Genomic DNA, 24,373 nt, shown 5'->3' on the forward strand with positions numbered 1-24,373 from the left:
CTTGCCGACCTGGTTTCTACGGTAGTAGAGCGTTGCATAACATGAGATCATATATTCATGTTGTCCACTCGTTGAGTTATCATTTTGCCGTTAGTTTACCAAACTATGAAGTACTCAGTGTTACCGAGTGTTGTTCGAGTTTTAAGTTGCATTGAACGCAACTTATATTTTATCTTGAGACCTTTTCATCTCATTAATGTTAGGTCTAAATCGTCACAAGTTTCATCGTCTGGCATTGAATGTTGTATTTATTCCCTCTTAAACCTTTTCTGCATTTTCTATATTGTTTCATGATGTAAGCATGATCCTCCGACCTGGGTCTTGTACCCTAGCCTTGATCCACCCAGATGCTACCGTTTGACCTAGTTTATATTATATGCCTGTGCCTTAATTCAGGCCTTGTCTCTAACCCGATACAGCCCAGACCTTATATCTGGGCCTTACCTTTAGCCCAATCCAAGAGATTTTCTCCATTCATATCAACCATCTTATTTAAAAACTTATAAAATTATAAATATTTTTTTGATAGAAAAAATTGTTTGAAGTTGAAAATAAAATAAAATGACAACCATTTTCTTTATAGAAAACAAACTCAAGAAATTATAAAAATAATAAAAAATGAAAAATATGCTTGGAACTTTTAAATGTAATAAAATGTTATATGTCAAAATTAAAGAACTGATTTGTTAATTCATATTCTCTCGTTTCTAAATATGTCACTTTAAAATTATATTTAGATAATGAGATATTTTTAAGTATTAAGTGAATAATAGTAAAAAAATAATAATAAAATATTAAATAGTAATAAATAATAAATAAAAATAAAATATTATAATAATACCTGAATACCCAAATTAGGCATAAATCATTCAACAGAGAAAATGGAATACATTCAGGTAAAAAAGATTATTGAATAGGACGAAAAAAATAAAATTGACCAGGCCAGGCCTCGGCCGTTCAATCTTCAAAAGAAAGACGGAGAGCCCAACTTCAAAGAAATTTGAAAAAAAAGGAAAAGAAAAATATGCCCACTTTTATTCTGCGTGCTGTCTGCTGAAACTCAAAACCGGTACGATCGCCTCCAAGTCTATTCTCTTTCAATGTACGGAGGCTCATCGAAGCTCGGCCGCAACGGCGGTGGCGGTGCGGCCCGAGGAATCGGAGCCAAGCGGCCCAACTCCTCACACCCTCTGCCGCCGCCGCACCGCCAGTCAGGCCAAGCTGGAGCCGGCCGCCTATCCATCGGCGGACGTGTCTCCAGCTCGGCGTCCAATCCCTGCAGCCGCGGCTCCATCCAATCCGCTGCGCCAGCAGCCGTGGAAGAGAACTTCAGCCTTGTTCCGGGGAACAACCCGCCCGCCTTCGCTATGATCATACGGCTTGCGCCGGACTTGGTCGATGAGATCAAGCGCCTGGAGGCTCAGGCTGGGACTGCGCGTATTAAATTCGACGTGACTGCGAGTAATTCTTCTGGGAATGTAAGTTTCTTATTGAAATTCAACTGGGTTCCGTTTATTTAGTTATGCTAATTGCGGATTTTGCTTATAGTTTACTTAGCTCGTGTTTCTATCTGTTAATTTTCTCTCGTGCATCGGTTAAATTCCTCAAATTTGCATGTAAGTGAAAAAATTCCTGGTGTTAATCTAAGTTTGGGATGGAATATCTGGTGGGTACGGCTTTTTCGTTAAGTTAATAGGATAGTTTGTGCTTTGTTTGTTACCTACGGATATATATTTATGTCTACTAGTTTGTGGGTTTCTTGGTATTGTTCCATTGGGCAGCAGTCAAGTTCTTCAATTTGAAATCAAATGCCAATATTCGTATAAAACTGGGAGTTTCTCTATTGGTTTTTTTGTCAGTTGGGAATTGTTTAAATTCGTTATTTCTGTTTTGATTCGAATATTGATAGTGGGAATGAGGGTTTGGTGATGAATTTGAAGCTGGAAGATTTCCTTTTTGTCAATGTACGTGTGAGATGTAAAAAAGTTTGCTATAACTGTGCTGTATTTTTGTGATTAATCTTTTACCATGATCTGTTTATATTATTCTTATTTTTATTCAAAATTCCAATTATCCTAGTAAGAACATGGGTATATTTGAGCAACTCTACGAAAAACTTATTTTTATTATATATTTACACACACATCTGTAATTAGTCCATGGGCTTCTTGGTTTCCATTGGGCAGCAGTCAAATTATTCAATTTGAAATCAAATGCCAATATTGTCTAAAACTGGGATTTTCTCCATTTGCGTTTTTTTTTTTTTCAGTTTGGAATTGTTTAAATTCTTATTTCTGTTTGAATGTGAATAGTGATAGTTGGATTGGGAGTTTGGTGAGGAAGTTGAAGCTGGAAGAGTTCGTATTGGTCAATGTATGTGTGAGATATAGAAAATTTGTCTATAGCCATGCTGTGTGTTTGCTGATTAATCTTGTACTCTGATCTGTTTATATTATTCCAATTTGTATTCACAATGCCAATTATCTCAGTAAGAACGCAGATTTTTTTTTTTTCTCAAAATTTAGGTTTAGCCAGTAAATTTTGTTTCTTTTCCCGGTACGTGGGTAAATTGGAGCATTTCTACGAAAAACTTGGTTTGTATTCATTTTGGCATGCGTACACTCACATTTGATTGCTCCATGGGTTTCTTTAGCAGTTCTATTGAATTTGTATTCTCTAGTCTTTGGACTAAGGGCTCGTTTGGGGAATGATATGAGATGATAAATCTTTGAATAGTAGTAAAATGGTTTGTGAATAGTAGTAAAAATGGTTTGAGTTAAGATGTTTTATTGGGTTTTGGGAAATGAGAGAAAAATTTGAATAAAAAGGTAAGGGAGAACTTGTGTGCACGAGCCACATGTCATAGGTTCAATTCCCCCTAGGATCAAATTGCGATTTAAGTTGGAGGTCATGGTAGTGGGTTGTTGTGCTAGTCTCCTTGGGGGTTTAGGTTCCATTGGTGAGTCCTAAGGGTTATGCCATGGGGTGGTTCCCCCATCATAAAAACAAAAAACAAAAATTTATAAAGTTTAAATATTGATAAAATATAATTTTTGTTTTGGAATTTGAATAAGTTGAATTATTTTTTGAGTTTTGTTTGGAAGTTTGGGAAAATTGTAATAATTAGATGAAAAATTTAAAAATTAGAAATTGAAAAGTGTTAATGTCTGAGTGTTTGGGAAGGAGATGAGATGAGATGAGATTCCAAACGAGGCCTAAATGACATCTCCTTCTTGAACTAGAGCTTTTTTTTGGTGCTATCAGTTGGAGAAGAACCGGCATGCATGAGAATTCATCACTCATTTAAGTCACTCAGATTAAATGGATGGAAACAAAAGAATTTGCTTGTAGAGTCTAAATGTGTTCCTTAATCACTCATCAATCAAATGCGGTGACTTCCCAACAAATAGTGGTAGCAGTCATGGAGAGAGAATTGAATACATCAAAGGATTGGTGTATTGCTTGTATTGCAAGATTTAAACCATTTGTCCTCCTACTATAGGGGCTGAATTATCTTAAAAGTCGCTAGAGCAGCATCGTTACCTTTTAATTGTTCCATGAGCATAATATGGGGAGGATAGGTTCTGGATTGGGAAGATGGATTCTAGGGCCCCTGGCCATATCCTTTAGCTTATTCTCCTTGAATGTATATGACTGTCTTTTGCGTATCTCTGGTTGTTAATCACTTCTAATGCTATTGTATATTGTACGTCACTGGTTGTTTCTTCCCTATGAATTGCATCAAAGATTCAAAGGCTTTCCCTCCCCTTCTAGGGAAGGGTCAGCCTTACACAAAGCAATCTCATATGTTTTATGCTATTAATATTGTTGCATGCATAATGTTTAATGTTGTTTTGGCTTTCAACATTTGGCTGTAATCTCATCTGAAAACTGTGATCTATCCAGAGCTTGTTTGTTCCCCTTAAATACATATTTTGTTTCTTTTATTTTTTTTCCCTTTGTACCTGTATTATTTGTTAAATTAGTGAATATATTTTATGCTGCCCTTCTTGGGGGTGTCAACAAGTGAGTTCGAGCAACTGCTATATTTTCATGGGCAACTGCTTTAGGGCTCGTTTGGATGTTGAGATGAGATCTCATCTCCTTTCATCTCAACATCCTAACATCACTCAAACATAAACACTTTTCAATTTCAAATCTTTAAAAAAAAAAAAAAAAAAAAACTTATAAAAAATTTCAAATCTCTAACTTTTTCATCTAATTGTTACAACTTTCCCAAACTTCCAAACAAAACACAAAAAACAAGTCAACTTTTTTCAAATCCCAAAACAAAAATAATATTAAAAAAAATTATATTCTAACAAGATTTTAACTTTTTAATATTTTTATTCAACTTATTCTCTCTCCTTTTTCAAAACTCCATAAAACATCTTAACTCAAACCATTTCACTACTATTCACAGATTTTCCATCTCATCTCAACATCCAAACGAGGCCTTAGTCTTCAACGGACTGAACATTAAAGATTTTCTTGCATCTATTTCTCGTGCTTGACTAGGTAACTCTTCTTCTATATGTGCTGTGTACTTGGGCTTCGCCTATTCTCAATTTTATTAATAAAATTTCATTTACTCATAAAAAAGTAACGGGTGGTCAACCTTTGTTAAAGTTTTATTCAAACACAAGTCGAATTTGAGCTTATCACTAAACTATATTTTATGCTCACAAACAATTCAGTCTTTGTTCTTCTTACTTATAAAAAAAATATTAATAATTCATTCTTTGTTGAACAAGTTCAAGTGTATTCATGAGCTACTTAATTTTAACAAAAGTAGATTCTTTATATAATATCTTATAACTTTAGTTTCAAATTTTGACAAACCAACGTTGAGTTTTTATAAATATATATCACTAATTATATTCCCAAGAATTTAAACAACATCCATTAGGAACTTGATTTCCTCTTATCTTTTTAAATACTTAAAATATTCCTACCTTAAAGTTATATTTTTCTATAAAAAAAATTAAAAATAAAGTTATACGAGCCCATTCAAGTTTTACATAAGTTTATCGTTTATAATTTTGTGTTTTCGAACAACTCATTTAATAAACGAACTGAGCTGGATTTGAGTTTGGCCAAGCCATTCCCAAGCGGCTTATAAGTAGTCTTTTTAGTTTGTGTTTTTTTAAACAGCCCTAGCTGCTCTGTGTCTTTTCAAACTCCAACCCCTACCTTAAAAAGATTTTGGCATTGAAAGGTGCACATTAACTTTCTTTGATGCTTTGTTTGCAGCACTTTTTTACATGGTTGTGGCTTTTAACAATATCAATATTTAATTGTCTTTTATTGCACCAGGTTATTGATGTGGGTGGGAAGGAGTTTAGCTTTACATGCTCGCGAGAAACTGGCGACCTATGTGACATTTATGAGGAATGCCAAAGTGGTGAAGATGGAAATGGGTTGCTTGTTGAATCTGGGTGTGCCTGGTGGAAGCTGAATGTGAAGCGTGTATTGGATGAATCAACAACGAAACATGTTAAGATGATGTCAGAGGAAGCTGAACGCAAGCTTAAAGCACGCAAGTATGTCTTCTGATAATCATCCATGATGTTTCTCTAATGTTTGGGTTCAATATATAGGGATCATGTGCTTTAGTTCTATTCATAACTTGCGGCTATCAGAAGACATTGTTCAAATTAGTTACAGATGTTAATGGAAATATGAAAGAGTTCTGATAATTTACAAATGATAAACAATGTTAAGGCAAAACCCTTCAACGACCAACTTTTTATTGGTTGACAACGATCTCGCTAGATTTCAGTATCTTGACTTTTCGTGGAAGGCTTAAGTTTTTTTTATGAATAAAAATTCGTGGAAGGTTTAATTACTGTTATACCCTTGAGCTGATTGGTTTTTATCTTGCACTTATGTCTTTTAGCACTGTTTTCCTTTTCCCTTGACGACAGAGCCATTGTCTTAGACCCTGGGAACCCACCTTCGAAGAGTCAGATAAAGGAAATAGCTGCTGTTGAGAGTAAGTTTGTTATTTCTGTTTTCATTTAGACCTAACAACAGAGGCATTGCCGCTGAACACATTGTATAATTCTCTCTCTCTCTCGCACTCTTTTTGGTCCCTGGCAGCATATTTATTCCTTTTTTATTTTTAGTCTCTATATACTGACTTTAGTGTCTCTTCTGACTTGTTGAAGTAACCATGTCAATAGTTATGATTCTAAGATCGTTATATGCAGTAACAATAGGATAATATTCCACTATTAGGCTTAATTGGTACTGATTTTATATTCTGCCAAAAAAAGGAAATACAAACTGTCTGAATTATGTAATCTTCCTGTGTTTCCAGCTAATGCATGGAGGCCTTACAAACAAAAGAAAGAGCCTGCATTTAAGAAGCGCAAGGTTGAACCACCCCAAGGTGACATAAACCTTTGTAGAGCCTGTAACTATTTCTAATATATTAGTATTCAACATAATGTATCTATCTGCTTTATATTCAGAAGTTTAAATAACTATGAGATGCAATTTCTCTATACTGTTTGAACTCTTCTCTATGGCATGTTATTGATTTCCCCCTCTTATTGAACTATAATGTCTACTATTCATAGTTGGTGGCCTCCATAAATCTGCCTACAAATCTGGATTATCCTCGACAACTACAGCAAAGAGCAGGCAGACATCTCCATCTCTTCTATCTCCACCAGAGCAATCAAGTCTTCCAGCAGCTCCACTGGAGAATGCAAATATATCTAAGAGTCATGCGACTATCGAAGATCCAATGCCCTCTCAGCTCATCAGTAAAGTGAAAGCTGCTCCTACCTCCGAGAAAGAAATCCCAACCAAGACTACTAATGTAGTACGGGAAACACCAGGACGCAAAAGAAATGTTGGAGCTAAACCAATGGATTTGCAAAGCATGTTGATTAATTTACTCACGGAGAATCCAAAGGGTATGAGCTTAAAGGTATGCATATGAATGCAAGTTTATTGATTGTTAAACATGATATATGCTTCAGTTTGGGAACAAACTCATGATTTGATTCTCCATCTCTCCTGTTTTTAGGCCTTGGAGAAAGCTATTGGAGATACAGTTCCCAACTCTGTAAAGAAGATTGAGCCAATTATTAAAAAGGTAAGTGGTAAAACATCCTGGATGCTTTTATTGTAAGAATATTAAGTGATCTGATGTCTTGTCATTAATCTTGAGCTTCAGATTGCAACTTTTCAAGCACCAGGAAGATACTTCTTGAAACCCAGGGTGGAGCTGGAAACCCTCAAGAAACCTTTGTCTGAAAGCGGAAGGTAAGTGTTGTTTTCTGATATAGATTGGTCGTTCTGGTCATTTTAGCAGTGAAGTTTCCCTTTTTATTCTCTGTTTTTTTCCTTTGAATGTGTCACGTGAGTCTTCTCTTCATTACCCCAGTTGTTCTCAAGTCTTAACCATCCATCAGCTAAGAATTGATTTTAAAAGTATAAGCAGCTAAGAGCAATGAGCATATCACATATTACTAGTTACTGAGGAATTGTGTTGGCTGGAGGAATAATTTTATTTCTAAGACAGTAACTAAAGTGAATGAATCTTTCAGGTCATATAATTCAATATTGACCCATACTTCCTTTGTGTGCTACTTTCACCACTAGTTTTTGGTACTTCTACCTTCTAATAATGGGAGCCATTACTAGTCTTGTTGTATACGTTACTTTTTGGGACTCCATGTTTGTAAAAGCTAATTAAAAATGATGGTTGAGCTATAGCAAAAAGTTTGCGAGAGTTCTCGTATTATTTAGAGAGTGTTTTCCCCACTCTGTCCAAGTGGATGGATTTCTTTGCGTTCCTTTATGTGGTTATAATGTATCCTTTGATCTTTCTAGTTCTCCAGAAGATAACAGTCACCAGATGCCTACTGCTGAGGGCAAACATGGTCAGACACGTGCTGCAGAACCAAGCTTTGAAGAGAAAGTCTCTCCTGATGAATTGGAAGAACCGGGATACTTGGGCTCTAAACTTGGAGAAACAACTGCATTGGCAAACATGGAAGTCCAACAACATTCACCTGATCTGTTGGGTGAAAAGATGGGCTCTGATAATAGTGAAGCGCAAGCTGGCAGCTCTAGCAATAGTGGGAGTGATAGTGATAGTGAAAGTGGCAGCAGTGATAGTGCAAGTGACAGTGGAAGCCATAGTAAAAGCAGAAGCAGAAGCAGAAGCCCGGTGGGTAGTGGGAGTGGGAGTAGCAGTGACAGTGAAAGCGATGCGTCTTCCAACAGTAAGGAGGGTTCTGACGAGGATGTAGATATAATGACAAGTGATGATGAGAAAGAAGCCCAACGTAAATTGCAGCCCTCTGAACCTGGATTCTCTTCCTCACCCATTCCATGGAAAAGTACTGGTGGCAAGACTGTACAGAGTGGAATTGCTGAGAAGCAAGATGATCAAGGATCTGATGCAGTTGAGATTGAAAAAGACTTCCCCAATGTTGAACATGGAACGGAAATGGCTGTAGAAACTAGGCCGATTCCTGACAAAGAGGGTGGAAAATGGATAGAAGAGACCAAACCATTTTCCCCTGATCATGATGATGTCCCTGAGCACCCGAATTATGCAATAAGTTCATCTACGGAAAGGGAAAATGCAGTCAAGGACAGCTTCAAACATGAGCAGTCTGACAGCTCTGAAAGAACATTGAAAGGGAAACCCAAAAGGGGTTCTGATGTGAAGCACTTCAAAGAGAAATCTGATGGTGCAAAAAGGTTAAAAGCAGATGTCCAACCCTCTATTTCTGGGGTTCGGGATGCTCAATTCTCAGAGAGCTCTCACAATTTATCCCCTGATAGATTCGGTGGAAACCCTTATAAGGGTCCTACCATTCTAGCAACAAATAGAGCTGTTAGGGATGGGAATCCTGATATTGTCTTACAAAAAGGATACAACCAGGTATTTCCTGGAAGATCTAGTTCAGATTTCCAACAATCTGGTCGAAGGTCCTTTGATAAAAGCACGAGGACAAAGGTTCCCGATACAGCAGAGAAACCTGATGAGCGTGCTGAGAGCGGCCGCAAATACTCTGAAAGGAATGTTCAAAGTTTCTCTGTGCAAAAAGATAAACTTTATAGAGATACGCCAAATGATGGCTATGCCAATGAGAAAAAGGTTTCAAAAAATTTCAAAGAAGGTGGTTCTGGTGGCAAACAATCAGTGCCATTTGACTCACATTACCGGAAACATGGTGAAGGTGGACAGTTTTCGAGTTCTCTCATGGGATCTTCGCCAAGGGATAATATTACAACAGGAGTGAATGTATCACCCGTGGTTAATGGGAAAGGCAGTATACTTCAGAGAGAGCTTTCAGACTTGGAGTTGGGTGAACTTCGCGAGCCCTGGCCTGAGGAAACACCAGTTAAAAAGAAACTTGAAAGCAAAAACTCTTTTAAACAGTCAGACAATAAACCGTGCTCTTCAGATAACTGGAATTCGGATTCAAGTAAAGGAAAACCTGTTGGAAAGACAACTTCAGAATCAGGAAAGCCATCCCCGCCCAATTTAAATTCTGGGCTTTGTAGCAATCTAGAAGGCTCAAATAAAAAGAGGAACACAGAAGATCAGGCTGAAGTTGTGCCACAGTTTAACAAATTGGCAGATGGGAGTAATAAATCTAGACAGAATGAAGTAAAAGCTAGCCAAGGGTTTGGTCTGGAAAGCTACAGTGAGAGCAATAAGAAAACACCAGTAAGTGCTCCTCAACAGCATGACGCTAAACGAGTGCTAGTTTCTCACTCCATAAAGGAAACCAAAAAACAAACATCTAATACAATGGTAGAGTTGATTGATGGAAGAAAGGATTCCATTTGGGCCGAGGGAAATAATAGTGATCGTAAGAGAAGGGATTCTTCTTCTGATGAGAATAGTTGTTCTTATTCCAAGTATGAAAAGGATGAGCCAGAGCTGAAGGGACCAATAAAGGATTTTTCTCAGTAAGTAGACGTGAATTTTATGTTGTTAATGGCCATTTAACATGCCACTAATGTTAAGGATTGTTTCTTGTAATTTTCTCATGTGATTTTCTGGTACTGATTCAAATAATGTTTCTCTAATGTCAGGTATAATGAATATGTGCAAGATTTTCGTGATAAGTATGATAGTTATTCTTCCTTGAACAAGATTCTGGAGAGTTACAGGTAGTGTAGAACTCCTTTTACTCATGTTTGAAGGTGTGATTGCCTTTGATCTTTTGTTACTTGTTTGACAGGGGATTTATATGGCTTTGTGATCTGAAATCGTGTCCACTTAAAACTATTTAATACCTGTTATATGTAGGAATGTTTTCCATAAACTGGAAAAAGACCTTAACTTTGCCAAAGGCAGGGATATGGAGAGATACAATGACCTCAAGTTGCAGTTGATGGAATCCTATCGTCAATGTGGAACGGTATGCTTTTTTCTACAGTTATACATGGTATATTTTGCATTTGTAACATGTATTCAATGTTTGGTGGATAAAATCAAGCCCATTAAAAAGATTGATCACTCTGTTCGCTTGGTCGGATGCATTATTTCAACAGTATTCTTTTCTACTTTTCTTTTTCAGAACGCCCTTTGCTTAACCCAGTTGATAGACCTTTATACTTTGGCCTCGTTGTGGGGAGTTGCTTGTATTATATCACTGATTTTAGGGGGCATTGTCTTGTGACTCTACTTAAGTGTCGACCAGCACTGGGTAGTTACAATAACATAATTGCCATTTTATATTCAATACAGTAGATGGTGAATTCCAAAGCATTCAACTCATTTCACGTGCAAGTAATGAAATTATCTTTTAGACTTGGGCATCATGCTAAAAAATGCTGGCATGAAGCATCTGACTTGAACTTGAACAAGAAAATTGGCAGTAGTTTCTGAATACTTGGTAGGTGATATGATAGTGCTCAGTTGAAACTTGCATGTGACCACATTATATTTTGTTAGATCTTACCTCTTTTGTGGTTTTATCATTATTCTTGAAACTTTGATGGTTATGTGATATACTCTTGAACCTTATAACAATTTTTAGAAAATGGTAAAACTTGATACACACGGGCCATTGAGATGCGTTCAATAAAATCGACTTGTGTTTGCGATTGTGCTTTCATCTCAGCTGTCTATTTCTCTTTCTCAAATCTCTGATTGCTCTGTGAATATCATGAGTACAGCCAGTTGAATTAGCTGTAGTTTCACTGGCAAGTAAACGTACTTATTTGAAGCTCTGCGATTAATAAACCCACTTGAATGGGTTTAGGTTTCTAAGATTTTGTATTTCGAGGGACATATCTGAGGATTTAGTAAACATATCTTCCGAATCTCAAGTGCTTGCTATCAGAATGAATACGTGCAGCTTTCTTTTTATTTGTCTTATTTCTTTCTGATCCTGTTTTGACCTTGCAGAGACATAAAAGGCTGAAGAAAATATTTAACGTGCTTCATGAAGAATTAAAGGTGATTCTTCCAAAAGCTTTCAGTTTTGAGTTATATTTTTTCTTTGTGGTCATTGTTTTTAAAAGTCATGGAAAAAACCCAAAAAGCTGAACATTCATTCATGTTACAGGACCTCAAGCAAAGGATTAAAGACTTTGCAGTCTCGTTTGAAAAAGATTGAGGAGAAAATCTTACGCACTCTTGTATATACAAGAAGGTAAAATATTTTCATTTAGGAAATGAATGTTATCCGGGGGATGATCGTGGAAGAACACCAGAAAGGAAGTTATGCTTTGATGTTCAAGGCAGAACATTTTCTTGTGATGTAAGGAACCACATCACATCAAGGCCAGTCTTGAAGATCAAGGAACCACATCAGAATGCCAATTTTGCTACAAAGAGGAGAGAGCTCCAGTTAGATTGGATGTCATGTCCATAAGTTTTGTTCATACCCCCATAATCCCATGTATATGCACATAGTGCCCTCTGTACATTCCCCTTGTACTCAAGACTGGCCTTTTTGTTTTTGTTTGGCCACCTTTTCTGGGACTGGGAATTTGGACTTGTTTACATAACTTGAATGTTTTTGTACATTTTGCTAGTCCTTATAAAGTGTTCTCCCATTTTCCCGTGTGAGGGGGAAAAAAGGAAGACTGGGAGATGCGAAAAACTCTTCTTTACTTTATGGAAAGCAGTTGTGATTTCATTACTTTATGGTGCCAATCAGTTGAAACCAAAATTACCCAGTGAGGCTGTTTCTCAATCATTTCTTCTTCCGAGGTCTCCGTAGCTGGTTAAAGCAACGTGATTGGCTCAACCAGCCCCCCCAATAAACCAATTTTCTGTAATTCTTAGGAGAGGTTGGATTTGATTTGATTTGATTTGATTTGAGTTGAGTTGAGTTGAGAGTTAAAAATTGAATAAAATTTTATTTTAAAATTTTATAAAAATTAAATTATTTATTATATTTTATAAAAAAATTATAATAATTAAATTATTAATTAAATTATTTTTTTTAATCCCAACCTCTCTTTTACCGGGTCTAACCTTAAATAACTGAAGAAAGTTGGGTCCCATATGGCCCCCCACCCTAATTGCAAGAGGCTATCTATTATGTTCGTGTAGAATTCTGCGGGTGGCAATTGTAGTATGTTTTTTAATGTTGTTGTACTAGGGAGGACCCATTTCTGACTGAAAAGGTCTGCCCAAAGTGATGGCAAGCAATGAACGGCCTCTACCTCCACAGCCTTTGAGCCTCGGAAGTTGCAGCAAAGTCTGTAGGTTTGGATAACGAGTTGAAGTAAAAATTAAATAAAATATTATTATTATATAAAAATTTAAATTATTTATTATATTTTATTTAAAATTTAAAGGCTCAAATATCCTTACATAATTTTTTTTAATGGAATAATTAGTTTCAGAGCTCACGGTTCAATATTCTGCCTCCTATTACAAAGGACAAACCGATTGAACTGAAATATTATTTTTATTTTAATCATGTTTGTTATATTTAATATAAAAAAAATTTCTTAATCAATTACTATTTATTATTTTATATTTTATAAAAAATATCTCAATATTTTATAAAAAATTTATAGATGTAAAATATAAAAATGAATAATGACTGATGTATAATATTTATTTTTAATATAATATATTAAATACTAAGTTATAAGGATATTTGGACTGATAGATCTAGTTTTTTTATTTATACAATCTAGATCAGTAATAGAATTGTTTTCTACTTAAGATATTAAATACTTTTTATATAAATATTTAATACTTAAAACTATTTAGAATATACTACATTATTAAATGCGTCTAAAACTATGAGGCTATAAAGTTTTTATTTTTTATTTTTTACTTGCCTTGTCGTCTCACCCCAGAATTTGCACAAGAAAAAGAAAAGAAGAGAAAGGGTAACAATTAACAATAAATAATTGCGGTTATGTAGTGACTAGTCCAAGAAAACTCCCATAAAAAGCTTCTCCCTTTTATCTTCTACTTCCACAAATCTTTCCGTAACCAGTGAATATAGGAGGAAGAATCTGAGTCAGGAAGAGCACGATCTAACTCTCTAGTTTTCGTCGTTTGAGAAATTTACAACTGTAAAAGAACGAGTTTTGGAGAAGAAACTTAAAAAACAGTGCTCAAGGACCAGCCTGAGAGTACTACTTGGGAGGGTCAGAGTTCATATTTTCTGTAGTATAATTAAGGTAATTGAAGATATTCTTTCTTTTAACTTCTGGGTATACCTTAAGAGTGGGAAATAAGTTATCAATAGTGGAGAATCAACGATGATTGCTGGTTTAGTTCCGAATTCTTAATTCTTGTCTGTGAGTTCGTGGGTTTTGAATAATTGTAGATTTTTTGTTAATGTTTTTTAGTTTTGGGTGTAATTGACTGGTCCCTTGGATTAGGTGATTGATTCAATTTGGATTTTAGAGTGCTTTTTGAGGACTCTAGTTTGGATACTAAGAAAATTGAGCAGTATATAATTGGGTTTCCTGGTTTTTGTTGCCTTCCTTCCTAAAAATTTTCCTAAAACATATCTAATTGATGTGCTAGGCTCACTTGCGGATTTTTTTTTTCTCGCCAAAGAGCTGCAGATATATGATTTATGAAAATGGCCGTGAAACCATTGAAAATGAGTTTTGAATTTTACTTGTCAAAAAATAAAACAGATAGGATTTATGAAATTCTTTTTTTAGCTTGTCCGTGAAAATCAAAAGGGTTTTATCGGAGGAATAACTCCAAATAGATGGGGAAAACTGAGTATTGGTGCTAGAGATAACTGGGAAGCTTTAAGAAATTTTCTGATTTAAGGTGCCACATTTACTTTGAATTTGGATATAGACCAGTTGACTATTTATCTTATGGCACTAAATTAATGTGATATTCGACTATTTATCAGTTGGATGGATAGGTACAGTTTTGTTCGTTGCATTTGAAGTGTGACCAACTAAAGATTATAGATATTATTAGGTTCAGTTTAGTATAGTTTAGTATTGATCCCAGTTAATTTTTTCTTAAAACCTTTAACTCGTTTTCTTTTTTGAAATTGATTTATATCTTAATCAGTTGAATGGTACAGTTTTAGTCATGTGAGCGATGCGTTGTCTTTCTGTTAACAGATTGGAGGATTTTAAGGTGTTGGTCAAATTGTCATGCTGCATGTTGCGACCAATAAGTGGAGTAGGGATGAATTCCACTATGGATGATATGAACCTGATTCAGCAGGCACAGAGGCATCATTTAGTGGCTAGGGAGCTAGGAGAAGAGATAGATTTAGAAATTGGCCCTGGGGATGATGATCCTTCATTTGCTAACACCCCTCTCATTGTCGGCCCCCCTCAAGAACCTTCTTCAGAAGAGCATGATGAGACAAAGCAGATGGTGATGGTTTCTCAGCTTCCCAGTGATGATCAAGATATGTCAAAGATGCAACAGGTGAAAAGGAAGAAGAAGGTTGTGAAAAGATGGAGAGAGGAATGGGCTGATACCTACAAATGGGCTTATGTTGATGTGAAGGAGGGTACGGCAAGAATTTTTTGCTCTGTATGTAGAGAGTATGGTAGGAAGCATAGAAGAAATCCTTACGGGAATGAAGGTAGTCGGAATATGCAGATGAGTGCACTGGAAGAACACAACAACAGCTTGCTTCACAAAGAAGCTCTTCGTCTCCAGATGGCCTCTAAGGATAAAATTATTGTTGACAAGCCAATCTATGTGAAAGGTTAGCAATCTCATTTTCAAATTTTTCTGGGCTGCATTGAAACTAGGCATTCACAACAGGCAACTATGATTGTATTCTCGAACCAAGGTGTTCATTAGCTTGAGTACTGGATCCAAGATTTGCCACCCCCTAATAAAAGTGTCCTGTGATTTGGACAGAATCTTCTCCAAGACCATCTTCATCCTATTGGCAAGCACTTTGGCTATGATTCCATAAACTTATCGAACAGGACCAATAGGCCGAAAGTCCTTAATATCCATAACCCCTTTAAAATTATATCAATAAAATTTCATTAAGGCTCCTTAAAAATTTTCCTTTGGCATGGAAATTCGGAACTACCTTCATAATATCTTCTTTCACTACTTTCCAACAAGTTTGGAAAATATCCAAAGAGAAAGCATTAGGGTCCTGTGCCTGATCCCAACACCTCATAAATCTCATTTTCCTAAAACTTTCCCTCTACCAATTCATGTCATCCTCATCGGCAGTCAAAAGAAAGGTCATCCAATCCAGGTCCCCCAACCACACTGTCCAGTATACAAACTCATATAAAAAAAATGCACAATGTTATCTCTAATTGCTAACTTTGAGTTCCAGCTTAGGAGCTCTGTTACTTGTAAAATAAAAGTCTTCTAAGTTCCATTGAATAAGGATACAAGGCTATAGAGCTTTAAAATATATAGATCACAATATGAAGGATGGTTGTGATTACACTTATTATCCTTGAACTTATGCCGGTTTGACTGGAGAAGGGTCACTGTGAAGTAAAGGCCTAACGACAAGGCATCTCCCCCCCCGCCCCCCACCAAAAAAAAAAAAAACAATAAAAGACGTTTTTAATTTTTTGATCCAAGGACAGCATAAGCCTTGGTTGATTGGACCAGTGTTAGTACTTTCCGAGTGTAGAAAAGTTTTGGGTGTTAACAGGAATCGAGAAGCATCGCTGCAAGATGATCCTATTACAATATTTTGTCTTCTCTCACTCTCACACGTGTCTGTGTTGGGGAGGAGGTGCATATGACATCTTTATTTCCCATATGATGGTTAGATTATTGTCTCAGAAAGATAAAATGTATAGAATGACGGTAATTGCAAGGACAGTTTATACATCCTTCTAGTTTTACGTACCTACTGATTCTCCTACATGCATAGGTGCCTTTTATTTCTGTCTCTCATTGTAGTATGAAAGAAGAGCACCTTTAAATTTTTCTATAATGAATGGGGTGAGAAAGTTTAGATTAATGTATTGGAGCTTTTCAATTCACAACAAAATCAGATGTTTGCATGCATATATTGTACTTCCCACATAATTGCATGACATAATCATGAACTTATTTTTTTCTCTCTATTGTTTGGCAACTTTTTCCCTTTGGCCCGTTTTGGTGATCCTCCCGAAATGAAGCTCTTATGTCAAAAACTGCTGGATCTATTGTTGAAGCGGCGCTGAAAAGGGATCCTTATGAAGTTGAGTTCATACAATCAATCCAAGAAGCTGTTCATGCTTTAGAAAGAGTGATTGCAAAGAATTCTCAGTGAGTGCTTTAAAATGAAGTATATATTTACATTTGTGCTTCACCATCTAATGCAAAAGGTCTATGCAGTAAAGTTCTTGGCAAGGCTTATGATGTGATTTGATATGTTTCAGTTATGTCAACATTATGGAGCGGTTGTTAGAACCAGAGCGTATTTTTATTTTCCGAGTGCCATGGGTTGATGATAGAGGTGAGACGCATGTCAACCGAGGTTTTCGGGTTCAATTTAACCAAGCATTGGGTCCATGTAGGGGTGGTATTCGTTTTCATCCATCAATGACCTTAAGTATTGCCAAGTTTCTTGGTTTTGAACAGGTATTGGAGTATTTCTGGTGCTCGTGTTATTTGACTTATCCTATAATTCAATGTGCTAAATTCTTGTTAAGACTTTGTCAAAAGTTTCTCCAACCTTCTTTTAAGTTGATTTGCATATTTGAAACCTTAAAGACTCTACAATTGCTGCTACTTGTTGACTCTCTCACATTGGTGTTCCTAGTTTCAATCTTGCCAAGCAAAAATACTTACCATTATGATAGAAGTCAAACAATGGATCATCCTATCTCAAAAGGAATGCGAATTTTATATTGGGAAGTAACTAATGTCTTGTGGCTGGTCTATAATCCTTTAGTTTTTCCTTCCACAGACTTTAAAGAATGCATTATCTCCATACAAACTCGGAGGTGCAGCAGGTGGAAGCGATTTTGATCCAAAAGGAAAAAGTGATAATGAGGTAAATGCTTCAATCCATTCATTGATGGTCTTATACTTTAAAATTTTCAACCTTTTGTGGAATTTCTGAAATACTTCTCACAAGCTGGCAGATTATGCGCTTTTGCCAAAGTTTCATGAATGAGATATATCGCTACCTGGGTCCTGACAAGGTAATTAGAATCAGGTTCCATTCTCTTTCTGCTTTATTCATCGGGTGAATGCTCAATGCTTAATGTACATGGTATGTCCTCTACATTTTAGGACCTTCCATCGGAGGAGATGGGTGTTGGTACTCGGGAAATGGGGTATCTGTTTGGACAATATAGACGTCTAGCTGGTCATTTTCAGGTACTTAAGACACCCGCGTTAAGCTATTTTCTGAAATCTACCATGTCTTTTTCTTGTTGTGTTTTTTTCACCTTAGAAAACAATTCACATAATTCAACTGAATCTCTACTATGGTTGTTCTTGATTTACGTGTCACTCTTTGAGTAATTTCTTCTTTATATAAATATGTAAACACAAGCATATATACATACATGTATGTGTAACATATCTGACTGATTTATCATGATCATTAATTGTTGGGATTACTACTTATTCACCACAGAAAGAAAACTAAGTTCTTGTGTTCATGCTTTCGTATGTATGCCCTACTTATGCAGGGAAGTTTTACAGGGCCAAGGATATTTTGGTCTGGCTCTAGCCTTCGAACTGAAGCTACTGGCTATGGCCTGGTACTTTCTATTACAACTCTCTGAAACTTTCAGTGTGTGGGTGGGTGGTGGATAATTTGATGGTGTGTGCATGTCTGGCTGACTATGCATCTCCATATGTGTTAAATTCCCTCCCACACTCAGTATCTGTCTCTCTAGTGGATGCAATTAGTTCCCCCGTTAACAAAGTTCTCATGCTTCTGCAGGTTTTCTTTGCACAGCTCATGCTTGCAGATGTGAACAAAGAACTCAAAGGATTAAGGTTTCTCGCTCAACTTTGTGGACTTTTTAAAGATACTTGCAATCCATGGTCTAGGAATTCTCTACTTCATTGACTGTTGGATACTGCATTTTTTATTTTCACTATTTAGACAGCGTTATGAAGGTATAGGGATTGTTTGGGAAGTTAGATCATCTCATCTTCTCATAATTTCCTTCCCAAACATCACTCAAATACAAAACTCTTTTCAATTTCAAATCCTCAACTTTTTCATCTAATCATTACAAATTTTCCAAACTTTCAAACAAAACACAAAAAACAATATAACTTTTTCAAATTTCAAAACAAAAATAATATTCAGATAATTTTTTAACTTTATAATATTTTTATTAACTTTTTTCTCTCTCCTTTCCCAAAACCCAATAAAACATCTTAACTCAAACCATTTCACTACTATTCACAGAATTCTCCTCTCATCTCATTATCCAAACATGCCCTTTAGCCTTCTGCTTGAGATACAAATCTTTCAGGTTTTTCAAGTTCATACAAATTTGAATGCTTTATGCTAACATCTTTTGAAAGTTTTTGAATATGGGAAGTAATTCAAGTTTTTGTGCTAGTTCATTATTTGTAACTATTATTCTATGATTTTTTCCCCAGATGTGTTGTAAGTGGTTCTGGGAAGATAGCAATGCATGTTCTGGAGAAGCTTATTGCATATGGTGCTCTTCCCATCACAGTATCTGGTAGTGTTTCCTTTCAAATTTGATACATCTTCGATATAACTTCCATTGTGTTTTTGGAATTAGGAATGTGGTGAGCTTTTGCAATGATCTGATAAGCAGTCTTATAAAGTATGACTTTCTGACAAAATAATTAACAGATTCAAAGGGGTATTTGGTGGATGAGGATGGATTTGATTACATGAAAATAACACTTTTGAGAGATATCAAAGCTCAACAGAGAAGTTTGAGGTGTGTTTGTGTCTCATCCTCTATGCAAGTCTATTATGTACCAAATTGCTATCTCTAGTAACTTTAAGCTGCCCGTGTTTATAAATGTGGCATCTGCAGAGACTATTCAAAGACTTATGCTCGATCTAAGTACTATGATGAAGCAAAACCTTGGAATGAAAGGTGTGATGTTGCATTTCCTTGTGCTTCCCAAAATGAAATTGATCAGGCTGATGCCATCAGTCTGGTCAATTCAGGTTGTCGTGTGCTAGTAGAAGGTAGTAATATGATGCATTACAGCTTTTAGTTTATAATATTTTAATTATTTAGGGAAAAATACACATAACTCCCTCAAACTACCACCCAATTCACAACCAACCCCCAAACTACCAAAAAATGCATTGTACCCCCGATCATTGATTAAAAAAACCCATGGAAGCTGCCTTCATGTGTTTGATTGCGCCATGGGTCACTTTTTTTTAATTTAATAGGTTATATTTTTTAAAATTACCCCTACAAGTTTTTTAGGGGTAATTTTGACTCTTTAAAAGGAAATGTTGGTACATTTAAAGTTTTGATTTTTTTTTTTTTTTTTTGGGTTTTGGGGTGGTGATTGCAAATTGGGTGATGGCTTGAGGGAGTTGTGTGTATTTTCCCCAATTCTTTAATTATGATGACATCAGTGAATCAATGTTTTGTGTGCTAGGTTCAAACATGCCTTGTACTCCTGAGGCGGTTGATGTTCTGCGAAAAGCTAATATTCTCATTGCTCCTGCAGTGGCTGCTGGTGCTGGGGGGGTGCGATGCCACTCCACTTTTTCCAAATCATGCATATACTGCCTTTTTAGCATGTACTAGAATAATACTATGATCAAATCTATTAGAATATTCAGAAATGTGCTTTCCTTCTCAAGAAATTTAAACTAAATAAAAGCAATTCTTTTTTGATCCATTAATATATGGAGTTCAGGGATTCATATTGAAGTTTTTGGTGTACCTTACATGTATCTAAGTGCAATGCTATTTAGAATTGCCGTAGATATAGTGAAACAAGAGCAGCAGTCCAGTATTTGACCATTGTAGTGAGATAATTTTGCTTTAACAACTATTATTTCGGATATTTCCTAAGCTTAGCAAGGGGGATGGCTAAGCTGAATGTTTAGTCGCAATTCCGTGTAAGGGTCTTGGTTATTATTCTCACCCACTCTATGTTCACTTTTATATGCTAAATTTGTAATCTACATGGTTGCAGGTTGTTGCTGGAGAACTTGAACTAAATCATGAGTGTAATTTGATGCATTGGTCACCAGAGGATTTTGAGTCAAAATTGCAGGTGAGGTGCTATGTATTTGTCATTGGCAGTATTGAACTGAAATAGTTGCAGGAGTTCACAAACCCCAAGCAGCAGTGCCCGTTTCTTATGGGTTGGAGCAGTTTGACTAAACCAACAAAGTCTATTTACTTAATTTTTTCAGAATCCAATTACTCATTCTTTACAGAAAAAATAGCTCCGGAATCATTCAATCCAATTTGATGAAAAGCAGTCCGTTTTATGTTGCTTCAGCACATTTGGATTGAAATTAACGCCTATGTTTTAAGCGAAAGGGGAAGACAATGTTTTGTGGAAGTGTCATTTTGTACTTCACTGCTAAAATTTGGATTAGAAGGTCACTGGAAGCATACATGTTCGTGAAGTTGTACAGATAGATTAGGACTTCTAAGCCTTGAGATCCTTTAGTGACCTATTCCGTAATGCAGGTAAAGTTGTCTGTGTATTTTTTACACCAACAGATGCCCATGGTGGTTATTAAGAAAATGCAGCTGATTGAGATCAAGTACCCATTAGTAATCGGCTGCGTCAGTGGAGATTCATCTAGAAAATGTCCATATTACCACAGCATAAATTTTTAAAACACCATGAGATTTTCACGAGGATCATCATTGCATATTCTATACTTGTTTCTCCATATCTTGGTTTTCACTAGCGAATGCAATGACAATGAAGCACTTTAGTCACCCTGGATGCTAAAATCATGGTCAAAATCGAAAATCAAAACAGGTAAAACTCGATCAAACTCCAAACGGGATCTTGTGTGGTAATAACTAAATGCGTTTCTTTATCCAAAAGTGGGAAAAGGTGACAAGGCGGAAGGGAGGTTTGGAGAGGAATGGGAGAAGGAACTCGGTGTGAACTTTGTTGTGGCTCCATTTTGAAGATTGTTGCCTTTTTAGTTTTAGAGCTTGAGCTGATTTGGTGATTTTCCATTTTTGTCTTTTTCAACAATTTTCTGATCTCCTTTGCGCAATTTTCTCTGCAGGAAGCAATAAAACAGACTTACCAGAGAGCCCTTAAAGCAGCAGCTGATTTTGGTTATCAAAAGGAGTGTCCTGAGTAAGTCCTTGTTCACATCGCATCAGGTCATGAAGTTATTGTCTGTTTACGTTTGTATAATAGTTGGTTGTGCTTATGTTGTCCTTTTCTGCATATTGCAAGTATCTTCTTTGTGAAAATTCCATTCCAATTGAGTTAACTTGGTATTTGGCCTAGAGAAATGAAATTTGCAGTCGTGGAGTGTGCAAGTGCCACGCAATCATTTTGAAAAAAGTAAGTAAATACGGGACTCACATGAAAAAAAAAAAAACTAATTTTTTAATAGTGGACTTCACTCTTTTTCAAAACGATTGTGTGGCGCTTGTGCACTCCACGACCATATATAGTATTACTCTTTTAAAGAATCTACCCCATAGCCCATCACTTGTGAGTTCTACTAATATTGATGATGATATTAAGACCTTGAACAAAGTTATTTCCTCTGCCCTCCTTCTGGGGACAAAAATATAATTTAACTACTAGGGAAGTGGTCTCCATTTATGACTGGTTTATCAGTTAGACGGCCTTGCAGTGAATATTAAAGGGTTTTGATAGGGTTGTGTTGGAGAACCACATCTATGGTTCCCTGTGATTCTTAAAATCATGTCCAGGTTGTAATACCTTGTTAAATTGTTTTGAGCTTCTAACGTACTGTTTTTAGGACCAAATGAATCTATGTAGCGCTTAGCATTTCTTCGGTTTTCCATCTTGGATGGTCTTCCATATTTCAAGGCAGAAAAAAAAATTGGCTGATGAGTTATATTAACATATTGTGTCATTGTCCAGTGATTTACTGTGTTTGAATGTTGAGTTGAGTTGAACTGAGCTGAGTTCTTTATGAATAGTAATGAGTTGAGTAGGTGGAGTGAGTTATGTGAGACCCTTCTAAAATGAGTTTAGATGTGTTTGGATGTTAAGATGAGTTCAATACTATTTATGAGAAATTGAAAAAGGTTGTGGGTCCCACGTGTAAGGAAGTTTTGAGTTGAGATGAGTTTAGTAATTTGAAAGTTGGGTGTTTGAATGTTAGACTCAGCTTAAAATTAGATTAAACTGAGTTGATCTTATCTGAGTCTTACAACCAAACGGAACCTTAATTGTTGAAGTCAGTTTTTCTTATTATCTTCTTGCTGGTCTAACAGGGCTTTGGTACATGGAGCAGTCATCTCTGCCTTTTTGACTATAGCTCAAGCCATGACTGATCAAGGATGTGTATAGAACCGAAGAATACTCTTACAATAATTCTCGTGCTTCCCAGATTTGATTTCTGTCATCTGCCCCTATTCATGTCAAGGAGATGTGCATCTCATTATTGGTGGCAAGCTGAAGATCAGATTGATGATAGATACCATGCGGATTTCAAGATCCAATCTTTGAAGTTGACGACAGGAAATCATTAAAAGCATGGCATATTTCTTTGTAACATATTTGTAATGTAATGGGAAAGGACTTGGAAAAGGGTAATTTGTGCAGAACAATTGAGACACTTGATGCAAGAAAAATGTGTGGTAGATCTAGTGGATAGAATATAAATTAAGGGGTTGGCAATTGTTCTTGGCCCACATGAGATGCCTCGATGACTGTTACCATATTGTGAACAGATATTTGATTGATTAGATAGGAAATAATATCAAAATAATATATTGCTGTTTTCACCTCGTTACTTTCTTGGAGCATTGCTCAGAAGTAGTGCTATTTGGTGTCTTCTAGTTGCTGGTGGTATCTGCTTTATTTTCATACACTGCGAGCTCTCATCAGACGAGCCATGCAATATTGCAATGTGGCCAACTTAAAATACACGTCCACAAAAAAATAAAAAGTCTGTCGTGTAAATATACATAATGTGCATGAAGTCTAAAAGGAAAAATGCATGTGCTCTATGTAGCAATTTGATTAGGTAAATGATTTATACAGTAATATGATATGCAAGTTCGTACTCTTTTTAAAAAAAGTAGGTAAATTTAAAACTCATGTATAAATATTTGCTTTTTAATAGTGGGTTTTATTATTTTTCAAAATAAGTGAACAAAACTTGTACACTCTAAAACTATATATAGTATTACTCATTTCAAAGCGATTACGCGGCGTTTACATACTTTACAATTGTATATATAATAACTTTTTTTTTAGCCTTTAGGTAATCTTTGCGAGGGCACACATAATCCATCATCTTATATTTTGGGAGGAGCTCTATTACAACCATCGAAAAAGTAAATCGAATGAGTCTATCGAATAGTGTATTTCATTTTTTTATTTTCTTTTACTTTTTCATATATTTTTGTAATCATCATAAATATTTATTTAAAAAATAAAAAATTCATAATATTATTAAAAACAAAATTTAATCATTAAATTGAAAAAAAAAACCATTCGATAGACTCATTCGGACCCAACGCATTTCTGTTTTGCGAGATCAAACTCTTGTCCAAGACACATTCCATCAGGGAAATCTTGACACGTCAGTCGGGGTCAGAGTTTATTTAATTCTCAATCCTATTGATATAACAATAACATACACGTGAAGCTCCTTGTTTTATTAATTAAACTAAATAATAACTGAATTTTAGGAAAATTAATAATACGATGGCAACCATACTTTGTGTTTTGAATTGTAAATTAAAATAGATATTGTTGTTTTTCATTTTGGATTTTGTCATTCCATTTACATGGACTTGTAGGACACACTTTAAGTAGAATTAGTTAAATGAA

The 24,373-nt window shown here is 35.8% G+C and overlaps 2 protein-coding genes across 4 annotated transcripts; both read left to right on the forward strand.

Annotated features, from left to right (window-relative positions):
• Positions 1-1,017: 1,017 nt before the first annotated feature.
• On the forward strand, positions 1,018-12,134 carry LOC109007900 (dentin sialophosphoprotein). Its single transcript, XM_018987791.1, has 12 exons — positions 1,018-1,478; positions 5,317-5,543; positions 5,928-5,995; positions 6,323-6,394; positions 6,585-6,940; positions 7,040-7,108; positions 7,190-7,278; positions 7,849-9,948; positions 10,075-10,152; positions 10,292-10,403; positions 11,396-11,446; positions 11,556-12,134. Exons 1-12 carry the CDS (start codon positions 1,101-1,103, stop codon positions 11,604-11,606), a joined length of 3,651 nt encoding a protein of 1,216 aa, XP_018843336.1. The 5' UTR covers positions 1,018-1,100; the 3' UTR covers positions 11,607-12,134.
• Positions 12,135-13,384: 1,250 nt separating this feature from the next.
• Positions 13,385-23,323, forward strand: LOC109007898 (NADP-specific glutamate dehydrogenase-like). 3 transcript variants are annotated; one of them, XM_018987789.2, is made up of 16 exons: positions 13,387-13,641; positions 14,560-15,161; positions 16,564-16,693; positions 16,807-17,008; positions 17,337-17,423; positions 17,515-17,574; positions 17,666-17,752; positions 18,070-18,141; positions 18,327-18,382; positions 19,001-19,086; positions 19,224-19,314; positions 19,414-19,571; positions 20,000-20,091; positions 20,546-20,626; positions 21,612-21,685; positions 22,807-23,323. In XM_018987789.2, exons 2-16 carry the CDS (start codon positions 14,600-14,602, stop codon positions 22,880-22,882), a joined length of 1,914 nt encoding a protein of 637 aa, XP_018843334.1. In that variant the 5' UTR covers positions 13,387-13,641; positions 14,560-14,599; the 3' UTR covers positions 22,883-23,323. The 3 variants fall into 3 exon arrangements, 2 of the variants coding, with proteins under 2 accessions (XP_018843335.1, XP_018843334.1); XR_001998866.2 differs by lacking the exon at positions 22,807-23,323 and having other exon boundaries at positions 13,385-13,641; positions 20,000-20,144; XM_018987790.2 differs by lacking the exons at positions 20,546-20,626; positions 21,612-21,685; positions 22,807-23,323 and having other exon boundaries at positions 13,385-13,641; positions 19,977-20,040.
• The last annotated feature ends 1,050 nt before the right edge of the window (positions 23,324-24,373 follow it).

This window comes from Juglans regia, chromosome 12, assembly GCF_001411555.2.
Source record: "Juglans regia cultivar Chandler chromosome 12, Walnut 2.0, whole genome shotgun sequence".
NCBI lineage: Eukaryota > Viridiplantae > Streptophyta > Magnoliopsida > Fagales > Juglandaceae > Juglans > Juglans regia.